Source organism: Typopeltis vanoorti, chromosome 13 (assembly GCF_054136105.1).
Source record: "Typopeltis vanoorti isolate ZY-2024b chromosome 13, IOZ_Tvanoo_1.0, whole genome shotgun sequence".
Taxonomy (NCBI): domain Eukaryota; kingdom Metazoa; phylum Arthropoda; class Arachnida; order Uropygi; family Thelyphonidae; genus Typopeltis; species Typopeltis vanoorti.
In genome coordinates, this window is record NC_143561.1 from 8,046,253 (window position 1) to 8,064,322 (window position 18,070).

Consider the following 18,070-nt stretch of genomic DNA (forward strand, 5'->3'; position numbering starts at 1 on the left):
TATCGAAACCAGTATGCGTATACTGGTTTTGATTTTGCATTACTTGTCTGCAAGGATGTGTGCTTTCAATTGTGGAATACTAAGACACGATGTGAAGTTACTTTACATGCAAACTTTGCTTACATTTGGATAAAGGATAAAACCAAGAATATAATTTCTTGGCATCTTTTAATTTATAGTTTTCAAATGTAGTCAACTAGGTTTCATTGATATGAGGAACTGTAGAAAAGAAAATCATATATGGCTTGTGGAACTAACTTTGCACATGAAAATAGACTGAGGAGTATGGTGTAAAAGTAAAAGGATGCAAAATATGGTAAAAACATACATTATTAAGGGTTTTTTTTTTACATTATATATATATATATTGGGAATTTGCATGCAGCTCATGGCAGATGGAGGAAGAACACAGGGTCATTGCCAGAAACTGAGTAAGGTCATGGTCAGGAAGAATTTGAGTTCCAGGTTCTTTTCATGGCATGTAATGAGTAAATGAAAAAAGCTGCCAGTGAACATTGGGAAGAGTATCTTTGAATGTTTTTAAAGAGAGGTATGGTAGATACCAAGGAATTACACCTTTCAGTGCTCTCCCTCAAAAAAAAAGTCCCTGACTACTTACATATAATAATTATTACTATTATTATTATTATTACGAAAGACCTCTGGGGAGTCAGGGACTCATCAAGGGAGGCCACATATCACTCACACCATGCCAGACTTTCTCTTGACTTCATTCATGTTATCTACACTCACAATTTCCAAAGGCATGCACTGCTTTATGAGTGAAAAATATAGTTTTCATCCTCTTCTTGACTGCAATCATTCTAAACTTCCATGGATGCCCTCTCATTCTCTCTCTCTCTATCCCCCATAAAATAAAATATCCTCCATGTCATCTATATCAGTGCTTCCCAAACTGTGGGCCACGATCCCTTTGGGGGCCGTAGGTTTTGTTGAGGGGGGGGCCATGAAATAATGAAAAATTTTAAATCTTTTAAGACTAAGTAAATTTTTTTTATCTTAAAAGAAACATATTTAATTTTTATTATTTCTTTTTTGTTATTTTTTATATTTTAATGGGGAAAAAATCAACCATTGGTGCGGGATTACAAATTTTGCTTCCTGTGTATTTTGCTGCTTAATGAATTACCTTGATGGACCTGTGTTTCACTCAGGATTTCTCCATGAGTGCAGGTCACAAAGATGCCTCCAACGATCTTGATCCTCTCTCTTCCATGTTATACCCATAGATTTCACTAGTGGATCTTCTAACATGTTCCATTTTGCTGATGTTACAAATCCTGCATTCTATTGCACTCAGAGTCTCTTCTTCTTTTCTTGTCGTGTTCCATGTTTCTGATCCATATGTAAGTGATGGAAGAATATCACTATTGAATAGTTTTGCCTTTGCAGAGATGTCAAGATTTGGATCAGTAAGTGTTTCTTTTAGTCTGTTGAATGATAGCCATGCAGCTTTCTTTTTTTTTGCTAGTTCTTCAGATAAATCGTTACTCATTTTTGTTGTTTGTCCTAAGTAATTGTAGGAGTCAACTTGTTCTATAGGGATGTTATCAATACATAGGTGACTGTCACTTGTGTAGATGTTTTTGATCCATTTTGTTTTTTCTAGATTCATTTCTAAGCCTATCTTACTGCTGTTTGTGTATACTTTTTCACCCATTTCTTCTAGGTCTTTTGGGTTGTGGGATATCAGTACTAGATCATTGACAAACATAAGGATTTGTAGCTTTTCGCCATCTATGCTTATTCCTCCGTTTAGGTCTCTTTTTTTTTTTTCAGAATATATTCTAAAGTGCTGGTAAATAGATTTGGGGAGATCACATTGCCTTGGCAGACCCCTTTCTTTATATCTATATTTATAGGTTGATCAAATAGGGTTATTTGTGTGGTCTGATTTTTGTTAATTTCTTTTATCATGTGGATGTAAGTAGGATCCACATTTATTTCCAGTAAGGCACTGATGACTGCATTGTGTTCTCTGCTATCAAATGCTTTTTTAAAATCAATAAAGAGAAAACATAGAGGGATTCAGTATTCTCTGCATTTTTCTTAGTTGTGAAATGACCTGGATATGATCTGTTGTGGAGAATCCGCTTCTAAATCCTGCCTGCTCTCTATTGGAGTTGTCTTCGAGTGTGTTTTGGATTCTGTTCAATATTACTCTGTTCATGATTTTATATATCTGAGAGAGTAGACAGATTGGACGATAGTTTTTTATGTCTTCCTTGTTCCCTTTTTTTTGAATAGAAGTATGGTTTTTGAGGTTTTCCATTCCTCTGGAATCTTTCTTTCTTTGAAGTTACCACGTGAATCTGGCAGCCAAGGCTTTGAAAATAATTGGTCCACCTTGTTGGATTTCTTCAGCCTTAACATGATCAAGTCCTGAGGCTTTACCTTTACTCATTTTCTTAAGGGCATGTTCTATTTCTTCTGGAAGTACATCTGGTATATTGCTGGTTTTGGAATGATAGGTTCTGAAATTTGGCACTTAGTTGCATAGAGATCATTATAAAAATGCTGCACAACTTCTTCTATCCTTTTTCTATTAGTATGTTTTTCTCCATTTTGATCCTGTAAAGCAGATGGAATTGACTGTTTAAAATTTAAGTCTTTCTCTATTTTTTCCAGGCTGGTTTTTGTCTGCACTACTTCTCTTAGTTTTTGTATCCTGAAGGCTTTGTAGTCTTCTGGAATTCTTTTTCTTAGTAACTTACAGATAATTTTGTATTCTAGAAAATTTTCTTCAGATTTCTTCAGTTCTTTTCTCTTTTTCAGTAGTAGTTCTATAGTTTGAAGTAAGAGTCGTTCTCTTTTCTTTTGTTTCACAGGAATTTCTGGGTTTTTTTTTTCTTGCACTCGTTGAATTTATTAATAAAGTCAATATAGTCATCATTTATGTAACAGTTTTTAATAGTCCATTCGGTCTCTTCTATGTACTTCCTGAACTTGTGGTAGTCTATTTGTTTGGGTCTTCTTTTATGGTTTGATGTTGCCCTGATATGTTGTTCTTTTTTGTGGTCTATTCTTATAATGGCTCTGAGGAGTCTGTGGTCCGAATCTATGTTGAAGTATGTTTCGCCTATTGTACCAACATTTTGTACCAGTCTTTTACGGTCTGTTAAAATGTAGTCAATTTCATTTTTTGTGTATCCATTCAGTGATTGCCAAGTCCATCTTCTTCCTAGGCGTTTGTTGAAAAAAAGTGTTCATGATAAAGAATTGTTCAGCTGCAGCAAATTCAGCTAATCTCTCTCCTCTTCTATTTCTTTCTCCCAGGCCATGTGGTCCTATAAACTTTTCTTTTCCACATCCTATTTTGGCATTAAAGTCACCACCAACAAATGTATATGTTGACCTGTAATTTAATGCCTGTTCAAGATTCATGTAAAAATTTTCTATTTCTTGATTATCAGCTACAGATGTTGGAGTATAGCAGGATATTAATTTTATTGTTATATTGTTCTCTATTCCAATTACAAGTACACCTATTCTTTCAGATATGATGTTACAAGAAAGGATCAACTTGGTGAGCTTAGATTTAACAATGAAGCCCACTCCACCTTGTTTGCCATTGTTTGAGGATGCTCCAAGGAGTATCTGTGAGCCATTGTACCATCTTGCTGTCAGTTCTTTCAATCTTTTTGTTTCATTCACTAACAGGATATCCAAGTTGATATTGGTTATTTCTTTGATTAATAAATCTATTCTGTAGTCTCTTGCCAAAGTTCGAGTATTGAGGATACCGATTGCCATTTTCATAGATTTAAGAGCCGGCCTGTTTTCATTTGCGAGATTCTTAATGAATATTAGTAAATATATGCTTATTCGTATAAGTTTCATTTCAAAGCAGAAATCTAAGAATTGCAGTTTCAAATATTTCACCTGATATTGAAACACATCCATCACATTAAATTGTTATTAAACTTCTTTTATGTTTTTAATTCTTTCTTTATTACTAATCGTTTTATGTTTCATGTACTTGTACTGCAAATATACAATAACAATATATCTATCTATTTAAAATATGAGATAATGTGCCATGTCAAATGTATGTAAGATGCTAAAAATGTAATATTTGCATTTGATTTTTGCAATATTCGCTGTGTATGTTTTGTATTGAATATAAATGCAATAAATATTATAATAATATATGTCTATATTATGATTTTTTTTTTAGAGCGGTCCGTGAAATATTTTAATTTTTCCAAAGGAGGCCCTGGCATCCAGAGGTTTGAGAAGCACTGATCTATATGACCCTTTCAGATGTTTGTAGGTCTCTGTCATACCAGCCCTCTTTCTCCTGTTTGCTAAGATCTGCATTCCGCCAACTCTCAATACCACCTCAATCGAAATTCCACACTCCCAGTATTATCTTTAACACTCTCCTTTTCAATTCTCTACTGTATCTGCTTCACCTTGAAGCCAGGAAATCAGATCTGTGCAGAATAGTCCAGATGAGATTGTATCAAAGCCTTGTAAAAAGGAAAAATGACTTCCTCATCCCTATACATCAATGCTCATTTCAGCATTGCAAGTGTCATCTGAGTTGCATTCACAATCTTTGCTATAAAGCCCTTAACTTCAATATCCTATATACTAAAACTCCAAGACCCCTAGACTGGTCAGTTTTTTCTAGCATAATCAAGCCCCAAGCCCAGATAATATACCATTGGATATCTCATTACACCAAAGCACGTAACTTTATATTTACTAGCATTGAACTGATAGCCATTTCACATGTCCACAACTCTATCTTATTCAAATCATTCTGCAAGTACTGCATTGGGTTACATTGCTGATTACCCTGCAATCTTTGCATCATTAGCAAACAGCCGTATATTCTGTTACATCTTCCCCAATGTCATTAATGTAAAGATTGAATAACAGTAGACCAAGGACTGATCCCTGGGGTACCCCACTAATCAACTTAAATCTTGCAGACTCATATCCCCCCCCCCCCCCACACACACACCACTTTTTGATATTTACTGGTCAGCAATCCTCTTATCCAAACTAGTTGTGTATAATCCAGTCCTATATCCTCCAACTTATGCAACAGCCTTTCATGTGGTATGCTCTCAAACACCTTAGAAAAATCCAAGTGTCCATCTCTCCCCCCTCCCCTTGTTTAACTCAGTCATCATACTATTGTAAAATGTGAGCAAGTTATTCAAATGTGACCTTTCCTAAATAATGCTGTTTATTGTCCTTTCAATCCATTTCTGTATGCAGTCACTTACAAATTTTTCCAAAATCTTCACTACCACCACTTACGAGATACTGATAGATCACTAGTTTGACACGTCTTTGCACCACTCTTGTGAAATGGAATTATAAATTCTTTTCACTCCTGTTGAATCTTGCCTGTTCTGAGACTCATATAGCCAGTTCAGCTGAACACTCTTAGCATCCTTGCTGATATTCTGTCGGTCCCTATTGCTGAATTCATATTTGATTTATGCAACAGCTCTAGTATCTCCTCTACACCTGAGTTTATTCCTCAAATGCAGAGGTAGCATTAAGCTCAATGTTCACCTGTATGCACCAAATATCAGTGGTCTTCTGTGATATGTTACTCTGAAATTTCATTGAATTTCTGTATCTGACTTTATATAGAGTGAATAAGAGTTTGTGGAGTGAATGAATCGCTCCATAAACTCTATTTCTTGTGGCAACATGATTCACCCTAAACACTGGTTTATACCAGTGTTCTTAAATATATCTTAAATTTTTTTTTCAATTTAGTAAAGGTAATTTGTCTAATAGACAAGCATAGGTGTTGGATGTTATTCATAACTTATTTTAATGGTATTTACAACACCAAACAAACTTCTTCTTCTTCTGCAGCTTCTCCCACTTAAGTGGGGTCACTGTTTGTAATGAATCTCCTCCACACCTTCCTGTCTTGGGCTGTCACCACATCCAAGTTCTTCATCTTCAAGTCCTCTTCTACCAGCTCCCTCCATCTCTTCTTTGGCCGCCCACGCTTCCGCCTTCCTTGCACATCCATCTGCATGACCCTTCTTCCCACATATTCGTCCTCCCTCCTCATCACATGACCACACCATCTCAACCTTGCCTCCTGTATTTTCGCTCCTAAGTTTGTAACTTTCACTGTTCCTCTGACATAGTCATTTCTCAGACGATCCTTTCTGGTCACACTTCACATCCACCTAAGCATTCTCATCTCTGCTACTTCCATCCTGCTGATGTTATTTTTCCTCAGGGCCACAGTTTCTATAACATATGTCATAGCTGGCCTCACTACTGTCCTATAAATTTTGCCTTTCAGATTGATCGGCACCCTCTTATCACATAACACTCCAGCCATCTCCCTCCAGTTCCTCCAACCCGCTTTTATCCTGCATCCCACTTCCTTCTCAGCTCCTCCATCTTCTTCCACTGTTGAACCTAAGTATCTAAAGTCTCTCACCTTCCTGATGACATTTCCTTCCAGCTCCAGATCTGTCTCCTATCCACTTTGCAACACATATACTCTGTCTTACTTCTGCTCAGTCTCATACCTCTCTCTTCCAGTACTTTTGACCATCTTTCCAGTTTAGTTCCCGCTTCTTCTCTTGAATCTACACACAGCAAGATGTCGTCTGCATACAACATTGTCCAAGGTGCATCTTCTCTCACCTCCTCTGTTACTACCTCCATCACAATATTAAACGGAAACGGACTTAATGCTGACCCTTGATGCAAGCCAACTGTTACTTGAAAACTTTGTCTGTCCCAAACAGGTCCGAACACTTGTCTTCACATTTCTGTACATTTCCCGCACCAACCTGACATATTTCTCCGGAACCTTCTTCTCCCTCAGACACCTCCAGACTTCTTGCCTTGGCACTCTATCTTATGTTTTCTCCAGATCAATAAATACCAGATGTAGCTCCCTTTGTTTCTCTCGATATTTTTCCATCTGTCATAACCCAAAGATAGCATCTGTTGTTGCTCTACCAGGCATGAAGCCAAATTGTTCCTTTGCAATCTCGACCTCCTTCCTCAATCTACCATCAAGAACCCTTTCTAGGATCTTCATTGTGTGGGACATCAACTTTATTCCTCTGTAATTTTTACAGTCTTGTGCATCCCCTTTACCCTTGTAGATGGGAACAAGAGTACTCTCCCTCCATTCCTCGGGTATATTTTCCTGTTGGCAAACTTTCATGAACAGGTCCCACAGCAGGTCAATTCCCTCTTCCCCCAGTGCCTTCCATGCCTCCACTGGAATTCTGTCGGGGCCCACCGATTTTCCATTCCTCATCCTCTTCATGGCCTCCGTCACTTCCATTCTACTGATGTTCTGCACCATCCCCTCAGAAGGCTGCCCATCTCCTCTGTGAGTCCTTGCATTTTCCTCATTCAAAAGTCCCTCAAAGTATATTTTCCATCAGTTTCTTATGTCCACATCCCTCCATAATACTCTTCCTTCAGCATCTTTGATCTGCCTCACATGTAAGATGTCCTTTGCTGCTTTATTTCTACATTTCGCTAGTTGGTAAATTTTTCTCTGTCCTTCCTTTGTTTCTAATTGATCATACAGATCTTGATATGCCATGGCCTTCACCTGTGCCACAACTCTCTTGGCTTCTTGCTTTCTCTCTTTGTACACCTCTCTGTCCTCTTCCACTCTTGACTCATCCCACTTCTGCTTTGCCTTCCTCTTAGCTGTCACTGCCACTTGTACATCATTATTCCACCACCAACCCTCCTTCTGCTCACTAATCTTTCCAGATGTCTCACCAAGCACCTCGATTGCACAGCCCAGGATTACTTTTGAATTATGTTTCCACCAATCTTGTACACTTTCCGGTCCATCTGAAATCCTCTCTAACACCCTCTCCCTAAAACGATTCCTCACACTCTCCTCTTTTAAGTGAAACCACTTAATTGTCTTCATCCCATGGTATCCAGAAGTTCTTATCTTCGATCTTATTTTAAAGTCTGCGCACAGCTGTCGGTGTTGTTGTGCTACTGAATCTGTTGGAATTACTTTACAATTTGTCACAACCTTAAGATGTTTTCTTCTAGTCAAAATGTAGTCAATTTGTGAGCTGTTGTTACCACTCCTAAATGTTATCAAATGTTCTTCCTTCTTGTAGAAAAACGAGTTCACAATTGCCAGATCAAACGTTACTGCAAAGTTCACAACCCTCTCTCCTTCCTGGTTCATCATTCCCACTCCGTGGCCACCATGCACCCTTTCACAGTCTCTATTCTGTCTTCCCATGTGCCCGTTCAAGTCTTCTCCGACAATCACCATCTCATTTTCTTCCAATTGCCTCATTTCTTCATCTAACACGTTCCAGAACTCATCTTTTTCCTCTGCTGCACAACCAACTTGCGGGGCATATACACATAATACGACCACCCACTCTTCTCCAAGACCCCAACCAAACAAACTAAATTATAAAAAAAGATGTTCATTAACATCTTTTTTTTATACACAATAATGAACTTTTTCATTGTTTTGTGTGTAACATGTTTTGTGCTCTGAAGAAGCTAGTTTGAAATCTAGCAAAATATACACCAATAAATAAATATCTTTTTTTATAATTTAGTTTGTTTGATGTTGTAAATACCATTAAAATAAGTTATGAAATGTAATTTGTATACTTGCTTTCAGTTGAAAAATGATAAATTGTTGCAAAAAAAAAAAAAAAAATGGAGGATTTTAACAACTATGTGGTATACTTTTAGTGTACTAGATTTTTGATTAATAAATTGTGGTGAGACTGGCAATATATATACATTTATAAATGATGATGTGTATTCATTCAAAATCCATCATTATTAACTCTTGTTTGAAACTTAAATTTTAGTGATAAATTTATACAGTGGTATCTCGCTAATCCGAACTAATAAAAACCATGCTCGTTCGGATTAGGGAAAAGTTCGGATTAGCAAATTTCCCCCAAGAGGCAACAATAACTAGCATTTAAGACAAAAATAATCAGATTCTAATGATACATCAATTTAATTCTGTAAATAGATGAGGTAACTAATAGAAAAAAGCTACTGTACTGTAACGTAAAAATTAAACGTGGCTGTACCAGCCTTGATGATCCACGCGAAGGATGCCCAAAAAGTGTATGTACTATATTGTTGAGGATTCTGATTTAATAAAATTGCATAGTGCAGTACATAATTTAATTTGCGTAAAAAATATCACTTTCTTGTACAGAACACAAAAAAGTTTCACAAAATAACACAAAAAGTTTTTTCTATTTCTTTGTAAAAAAAAAAAAGTCACTGATTTTCTTTTGCTTCTTGAAAGCTAAACTTTTTTCGAATGATTCTTCTCGGAGCTGCCTTAACAAAATTTTGTGGAATGGCGTATCATTCTGCTTAGCCCATTCTATACACATATTGAAACTGTCAACTGCCTCTCCATGTTTTACTTTTTTTTCTTCGAGTTCTTCATCATCGTCTTCTAATTCATTCTGTAGTATCATATTTATAATTTCAGCATCTGATTTGATTTCAAATTCATTTCGGTTCTATATGTTGTTTGTGAAATTTCAACATCTGGATTTTTATTTTTAACCAAATCATGCACGTTTTGAATTTCCTCTTTTCGTGTATCACTGTAGTTATCTTGGTAAATTCTAGAAGGCCACAGTTTTTCCCATGACGCTCGAATTGCTTCAGGTTCGATGGCTTCCCAAGCAGCAGCAACTGAAAATGCTACATCCTTCAAATTTATGTTTTTTATCGATGTGGTAACGTCATAATTTTGGGAAATCACATTTAAAAGCAGATCTTTACGCTATTTTAATTTAATGGATTGTATTATGTTCTGATCCATTGGTTGCAACAATGGAGTACAGTTTGGAGGCAAAAACATAACCATAAAATTTCCATCCTTACTAATCAATTCATCCCAGAGGATGTCCAGGACAGTTATCCAATAATAAAAGTGCTTTCTGTTCCAAATTCTGGGATTTTAAATAAGTTTTAATGACGGTACGAAATCGTTGTGAAACCAGTTTGAAAAAAGTTCGATATTCATCCATCCTTTATGTTGACTTCGGTACAAAACCGGAAGGCAGCAGTTCTTAAATGGTCTTGGGTTTCTTGATTTTCCAATCATATGTAACTTTAATTTATGTTTTCCTGAGGCGTTTGCACAAGGCATGATCGTGACACGCTCTTTGTACATTTTTCGACCGGGTGCTGAGGCTTCATTTCTGTGAACTAGAGTTTTCTCTGGTAACGACCTCCAACAAAGACCTCTTTCGTCCGCATTATAAGTTTGATCATCGGTTAAATTTAATTCAAGAATTTATTCTAAAAAAGCTTTTTGGAATGGTTCTACGGCAGAAAAGTCACTAGACGGTTTTTCCCCTGATATTGATAGATACCGAATTCCGTGGCATGTCTTAAATTTTTCTAGCCAACCATCGCTTGCTTTGAATTTCTGATCCGGGTAAATTTGTGAATGGAAATACTTAGCTTTCTGCTTTAAAATCTCTCTCTCCGGAGATGGGAGTATGATGACTTCTTTCTTGAAGAAACCACGTGTAAACAGCAGAATCAAGTAAAAAAAAATCACTTGTTTTCAGAGTTTGTCTCTTGCTTGGTCCTTCTTCTATGGTTGAAACATAAGTTAAAATCCTATCTTTTTTTTTTTATATCACTGATTGTAGATTTGCCGACATTGTATTTAGCAGCAAGTTGTATGGCTGCCTCACCCTTTTCCAGACACTGAATTATTTTACACTTATCCGACAATGATAATGTTACGTGTTTTCTTTTGTTAGGCTTCGAAACGATACCCATTTTAATGAAATAAATTTTAGTGTTAAAAACAATAAAATAAAAAATGAAGTTAATAAACAATAAAACTGTCACTTTTAAAATTTATCTGAAAAATAAAATCACTTACTAAAACAATTGATAATTCACTGAAAACTTACGAAAACACAAACAATAAACGACAACTCAGACAACGTTTCATTTCAATAACCAAAGAACAACTGGGCGTTATATACAACCAGGCTTTAGGCTAAGTCGTTGTTGTTGCAGGAATGTAAAGATAAACAAACACTTGCAATAGTGGTGACTAATCAGTTCATTAAGAACAGCAGTGGTACGTACGGTACAGTATAAAAAAGCAAACGTGAACACAATAAATCAAAATAGGCCTCCAGTATAACCGTACAATCGACATTATGAAAAAATACTGTACTGTAATAATAATAAAATAAATAATAACAGTTAAAATAATAATTATTAAATAAAAATAATAGTACATAAAATAATAATACGTAATAAATAAAACTTTTGTTTTCTTTCAAACCACAGTTCGGATTACTGGAGGGTTCGGATTAGCGAGATACCACTGTATTTCAAACTTATAATAGGGTCAACTGTATTATATCTGCACATTAGTATATTTTCTAAAAATTTTTATTTAGAGAACGTACCCATAAGGTGTATATGCTGTATAGCCGAAAGTCAAGTAAGGAGGTACATAAAACACTTAAGGACATGGGAGTTCACTATGCTGTCATAGAAAAAAATTGGTGCTATGGAAGGAGAAGGCAAGTGTTTATATTCTCTTTCCCACTACATGTTAAAATTATCAAACAATTAGAATTCTTACTCTTATATTTTATGGGCTATATTTATTTCTTATCTTTGCACTTTATTTGTTGTTGATACAGTCCTCTAAAGTCATTGAATTGAGCTATCTATATCTATCTTATAGCTATTTGTTTATGTTATCTATTTTAAAGCTATTTTTTGTGTAACAAAAAGCATTAGCACTTTGGCCAAATTATTACATCCAAATAATCAGAATTTCACTCATAACATGGATTAAAAAAATTTACAACATAGACGATTAGTCAGCCTGGTAAAAAAAAATTAACCATCTATACCAACTCTGATATGGAAGAAATCATTCCTTAGTGAACAATAGTTATAAATCTCCAAAAGTAGACATCATAAATTTTAAAAAAAAAAAGCCATGAAATATTTATTTCAAGAAGATGCTTTATATGCTAGATAAATTTACTATTTCCTTCTTATTGCATGCTAATCTCTCCAGAAGTAATACTACTGCATTAAGAAGGAAAGCCCTTAAAAGATTGCATAATGACCAAGTCAAAGCAAACAAGGGAAATGCTACGTTTATCTTAAACAGCATTGACTATGATGTCAAAATCTGATGTATACTATTAGATTCTTTCACTCAGTAAGAAACAGACTAATGGTCTTACTTCATGCATAGTTGGTTACCCAGAGGAACTTAAAACATCTTAAATCACAAGATCCAGGCTTCTCGAGAACCATATCAGACACTCACCCCTTTTAAATCTCAGCTCGTTTTGCAGAGAGCTTAGCAGATATTCAGATCAACGCCTCAGATGTTAAAGCCAGTTTAGACATGGTCATTATTCACAGACATTCCATTTGAAGATTCCATTCCATCAGTATCCTTGAAGATCTGTTTCCTCCTGACAATATCATTCACCTTTCTTTGGTTAGAAAGGAAGAAAACTTTCTAGAGACACAGTTTAATGAAGGGGCTCTACTATTACTTCCCATAACAATTTATGGAAAGTTCTGTCACAAGCTACCTTAAACCACATTTAGGATATTTTTATTGTTTAGAAACATACTGTATAAAAGAATTGGGGGTTTTGTGTATTTCCTTAACTGTCACCCTAAAATTAAGTTTTTACTCTGGAAATTGAAAAGGACAGCTGAAACTGATCATATCTGAAAAAGATATATATTTTTCAGACATGATAATCAAAAAAAAATAGATGACAGAGGAGTATTGTTAGAAGTCTTAGGAAGTCAACTCACAGAGGATAGGAAGATATCTCTATGCCTACTCCTCTCATCATTCTTCAACAAAAATTGAGAATTATCACAACCTTAAAGAATCATACTATAAGAATAATTAAAGCCAATGATACAAAAAAAAAAAAAGGATGGTGAATATAGTTCACCTGTTTCACCAATTTTTTCGAAATGGCTACTCAAAGTTATTAAATGCACTTCTCTGAGAAACCAACTTATACAATTACAAAATTATAAAGGAAGCATTTCCTTACAGCACATAAACAAGTCAACATTAAAATGGCTTTTAAATCTGTTCGCACTTTACAAAATTTTATACGTTCACAAATAGATAAGATTCCACGTATGGATGACAAAAACTTATATCTGACAGACTGAAAGAAGTTTTGAAATCCATTAAAAAGAACCATGGGACAACATTGAATATAAAAAAGGAAAGATAAAAGTGGACTCACGCATTTTCTCAGAACATTATGAAATGGTTTAGTTATATGTATGTATGTATGTATGTATGTATGTATGTATGTATGTGAGGGGGGTATATATATATATTTTTTACTTGTTTAAACTCTGAACTTTCGTATAAAAGGAAAACACTAACTGTGAATTTAGCTTGCACAGAGGTTTGTATCCCAGATATCTCATATGTAACTTAACCTGTTAACTTATTAAACCCATTAAGAGATTGAGTTTTCACACTCTTGTTACCAAAATAAAAAAATCTTTAATTTATAAATATTCACAAAAATATACATCAAATCAACACAACTTATCTATACCAACACCAATGTAGTCTTCAGATTACAACAAGAAAAATACTTTGTGCACAAATTCCTTTCATTCACATAAACTAACAGATATTGTCTTATATGGACAAAATCCCTCGACTTTTATTTTTTCTTGAGTTCATACAGGATAAAGACAGACAAAAGTGCTCTTTATATGACAGTAACATAAGTGAAAACTCTTCTCATCATCATCAAATTCTTGCCATGTATCCTCAAGGGGTGTACAGGATATGATAGCACTACATGAAAAATTTACATCATTACTAACTTCCTATCTACAATTTTCTTCTAAATCAGTCTGTTACTTGTCAAGACTCCAACATTATCAGATCTTATATTTTTATTGTCTAAGGCACTTTGTACTGTATCAATCCACCTATATCTTGGTCTTCCTCTGGGTCGTTTTGTGGCCAACCTGGCAAAGAACACTTGTTTTGCTAATCTTTCCTCACCCATTCTGTTTAAGTGACCATACCACCTGAGATTAGCTCTGTTAACGCATTCCTGGATGCTGACAATGTCCAGTTCTTTCCTAATATCCTCGTTTTTAATATGATATTGCCATTGATGCCATCTGTTCACGCCTATAATCTTTCTCAGGACTCTCATATCTGTGGTCTCTAGTCTTTGGTCAAGTGTTTTACTTCTGACCCAGCCCTCAGATCCATAAATTAAAACTGGCTTGAATACTGTCTTGTTTCAACTAATTTCTCTATTCCATATGAATTTATTCAGTTGACTTCCTACCATACCAGCTTTGTTGATTCTGTTGTCTATTTCCATATTTAATTTACCATCTTCAGTAAAAATCGTGGATAAGTAGCTGAAATGTTTTACTTGTTCCACAGGTTCTCCATTCACAACACAGTTGACATTTTCAATGATTCTGCCTATTTTCATTGTCTTTGTCTTTTTATTGCTGACCTTCATACCATATCTGTTAAAACAGTTATTCAATTTAGTCAGAGACTCTTGCAGACTTGTAGCGGATTTATTTAGAAGTATAACATCGTCCGCATAAAGCAAAGAGCTGACATTAACATCTCCAATTTTGATATCATGTTTAATACCACTTTCCTTCATAATATGATCCATATAGATAATGAATAACCGAGGTGATAATGTACATCCTTGTCTCACACCAGATTTAACATTAAATCATCTTCCTGTACTTCCTTCAATTCTAACTGCTGACTTATAACTCAAATAAAGACTAAGTATTGCTTGATATAATGCCCCATTGACACCATATAACTGTAGCGTTTTGAATAGCTTCTCTCTTGGCACCTTGTCATATGCCTTTTCCAAATCGACAAAACTTAAATACAGATCTTTGTTACATTCCCATGATTTCTCCACTATTTGTCGTAAAGTGAAGATCTGATCCTGACAGCCTCTATTTGACCTGAATCCAGCTTGTTCTTCACCAAGCTTTTCTTCCATAATTCTTCTCAACCATTTCTCAAGTATACTTGCATATATCTTACCAGGAACACTCTGTAGGGATATACCTCTGTAATTCTCACATTCAGTTTTATTTCCCTTTTTATATATGGGTACTATGAGAGCTCTACTCCAATCATCGAGAATTCGTCTCTCTGTCCAGGCATTCTGAACTATGCAGTGCAGCCACTGTAAGACTTTTATACCACCATACTTCAGCATTTCTGGTCGAATATCATCTACTCCTGCTGCCTTTCCACATTTCAAGCCTTTGATGGCTTTTTCTACTTCAAGTATGGATATGCATTCCTGACTGCATGCCTAGTCAGTGTTTTTTATCACTATGCTGTCAGCACTGCTTGTTTCATTTAGCAAATTTTCAAAGTAATTACTCCATACTTCAAGGATATCTTTTTCTCCCGTTTTCATATTACCTTTATCATCTCTAACTCCTTTTACACTCTTTCCTCCATTCCTAAGCTTCTTCAACATCCTCCAGAATATTTTGTCACCTTTTTGATATTTATTTTCTGTTCTTGCCAAAGTGCTCCCATGACTTTTGTTTAGCTTTCTTACATTTGTGTCTGTATTCTCTAAGAGCACAAGCTGACTTATTTGCCAGAAACTTTTGATATGCTTTCTTCTTTTCCTTCACTGCCTCTTTAACTTCCTGTGTCCACCATGGAGTTCTAATTTTTCTATCCTTGCAGACAACTTCACCACATGCCTCTCTAGCTGAATCAATCGGGTTTTCTTCAAGGCTTGCCACTGAATCTCCAAGGTTTGGTTCCTGTTCTCAAACTCTTTCATTTTTTCTTCAATAATCTTTGTTTATTTTAGTCTACATTCACATCTGAGAGCTGCTCAACTTTTATTCGCTTTGAAACTTTCTTACATGTCATTCTTTCAATATGAAATTCAATTTTATCCTGCTCAAGACTAAATAGTGATCACTTTCAATTTCAAATGCTCTGTACACTCTGGTGTCCTGCACCAGGGGGAAAACATATCTTGGCTTCATCCAGCTATAACTTCACTTTCTATATGAAAGTAGCAGCAAATTCCACTGAATACACTACTAAAACTCATGTCAACCATATCACTTTAGAATGTATTAACTTTCTATGTGAAAATTGCAACATTCTTTAAACATCAACAGTTTTATCATTTCAGAACAACATTGCCTTCTATATGAAAGCTTCTGAAGAAATAATTAAAACATGTATACAGTGAGAAATCACTTATCAGACTGAGAATCCTAAATTAACAAACTTTATTAGGCCCAATTCTATATGAAATGGCAAGCAATAATGTTCCTTTTCAGCCTTAACTGAAATAACTGCTATATGTATTAATGACTACTATAAACTTCACACCTATCTCTTTTATACAAGGGTACCCTCTCTGTGTTCCTTTTCTACTCCCTGAACAGCTAAATGCCTAGTAATGTCCAATAATCTTCTCTTCACTTCTATATAATAGAGCAACTTCTGCTCCAGTCCACTATTGTGCACCACCACCATTACTGCTTTCCAGCATTGGGCCTGAAATGACAGTTCTTTTTTTCATAGGTCAGAAAAGTTTATCTAATTTATAATCTCATAATGAAACAGCCAGAAATCATAATACTGTACTTCATTTCATAATCTACTCACACTGAGGTAAGCTCATTTAATCAATTCCAATAATATAGTAGTGACTTTTGCTATTGACAACATGTCGTAAAAACAACATTTGTCTATACGCTAACAGCACTGACATTACCAAACTTTTCACAACTCATACAGAATCACAATTAAACTTTAATAACTAATTTTAATGCATTTATATCACATCTATGCAAGACTTCAGTAGTAGCAAAGATAAAAATAAAATCTCAGATCATCTTGCTCACAACATACAAAAAAAATTTTTAATAACTTCACAAATACTGCATTATTATGATTCACACTATATATATATATATTACTATTATTATTACTATTATTACGGGCAACTCCAGGGAGTCATTAGACTCATCGAGGGAGGCCCCAAATCATATTCATCACAACTATTTGACATTCATACAGTATCTATCATACCTCGCCTTAAACTCATTCACTGTCACAGCATCCACCACAGACTCAGGGAGCGCATTCCACTCATTCACTACTCTAAAAGTAAAGAACCCAGCTCTAACACCTTTACTAACCACACTTTTGCCCAGTTTCCATGGATGTCCCCTAGTCCTCCCACAACCAGCCCTGTTCTCAAAAATATCTTCTGAATTAATTTTATAGAAACCCTTCAGTAATTTGAATGTCTCAATCATATCTCCCCTCCTCCGCCTATCAACCAATTTTTGCAACCCACAAATCCTCAACCTGTTCTCATACGGTTCATTTCACAGACCTGCTATCATCTTGGTCACTCGCCTCTGGATCCTCTCCACCTCCTCCCTATCAAGAAGAAACCTAGGTGACCAAATCTGAGCACAGTAGTCTAGATGGGGTCTTATCAAGGCTCGATAGAGAGGAACAATAACCTGCTTGTCTCTGCTTGTCAACGTATTCTTCAGCAACCAAGTGATTTGATGAGCTGTTTTGGTCACTTTTGCAATGTGTCCCCTAAATTTCAATTCCTTATCTACCAACACTCCTAAATCTCGTGCCTCATCAATTTCCTGGAGCAGGGTTCCACCAATGCAGTAAACTGCCGCCAATCTTTTCACCCCAAAATGCATAACCTTACATTTTGCCACATTAAACTGACATCCATTCTCCTTTGCCCAGACCTCCAATCTATCCAAATCATCCTGCAAAATTTTGACGTCATCTGCATTCACTATTGCCCTACCCAACTTCGCATCATCCGCAAACAAATGAACTGTTCCTCTCAGATCATTTCCTATATCATTTATGAACAAATTAAACAGCAGTGGTCCAAGAACAGATCCTTGTGGCACACCACTAGTCACAGGCCGTCTTGTGGACGCTACTCCCGAGTAAACCACTCTC

The 18,070-nt window shown here is 35.6% G+C and overlaps 1 protein-coding gene across 1 annotated transcript in view; it reads left to right on the plus strand.

The window, feature by feature from the left end:
- The window catches only part of LOC150099916 (protein C-mannosyl-transferase DPY19L1-like), a 49,715-nt gene that overhangs the window by 18,558 nt on the left and 13,087 nt on the right, over positions 1-18,070 (plus strand). The window contains exon 2 of the mRNA XM_090403230.1: positions 11,448-11,577. Coding sequence (XP_090259356.1) covers positions 11,448-11,577 — 130 coding nt within the window. The remainder of the gene's footprint in view (positions 1-11,447; positions 11,578-18,070) is intronic.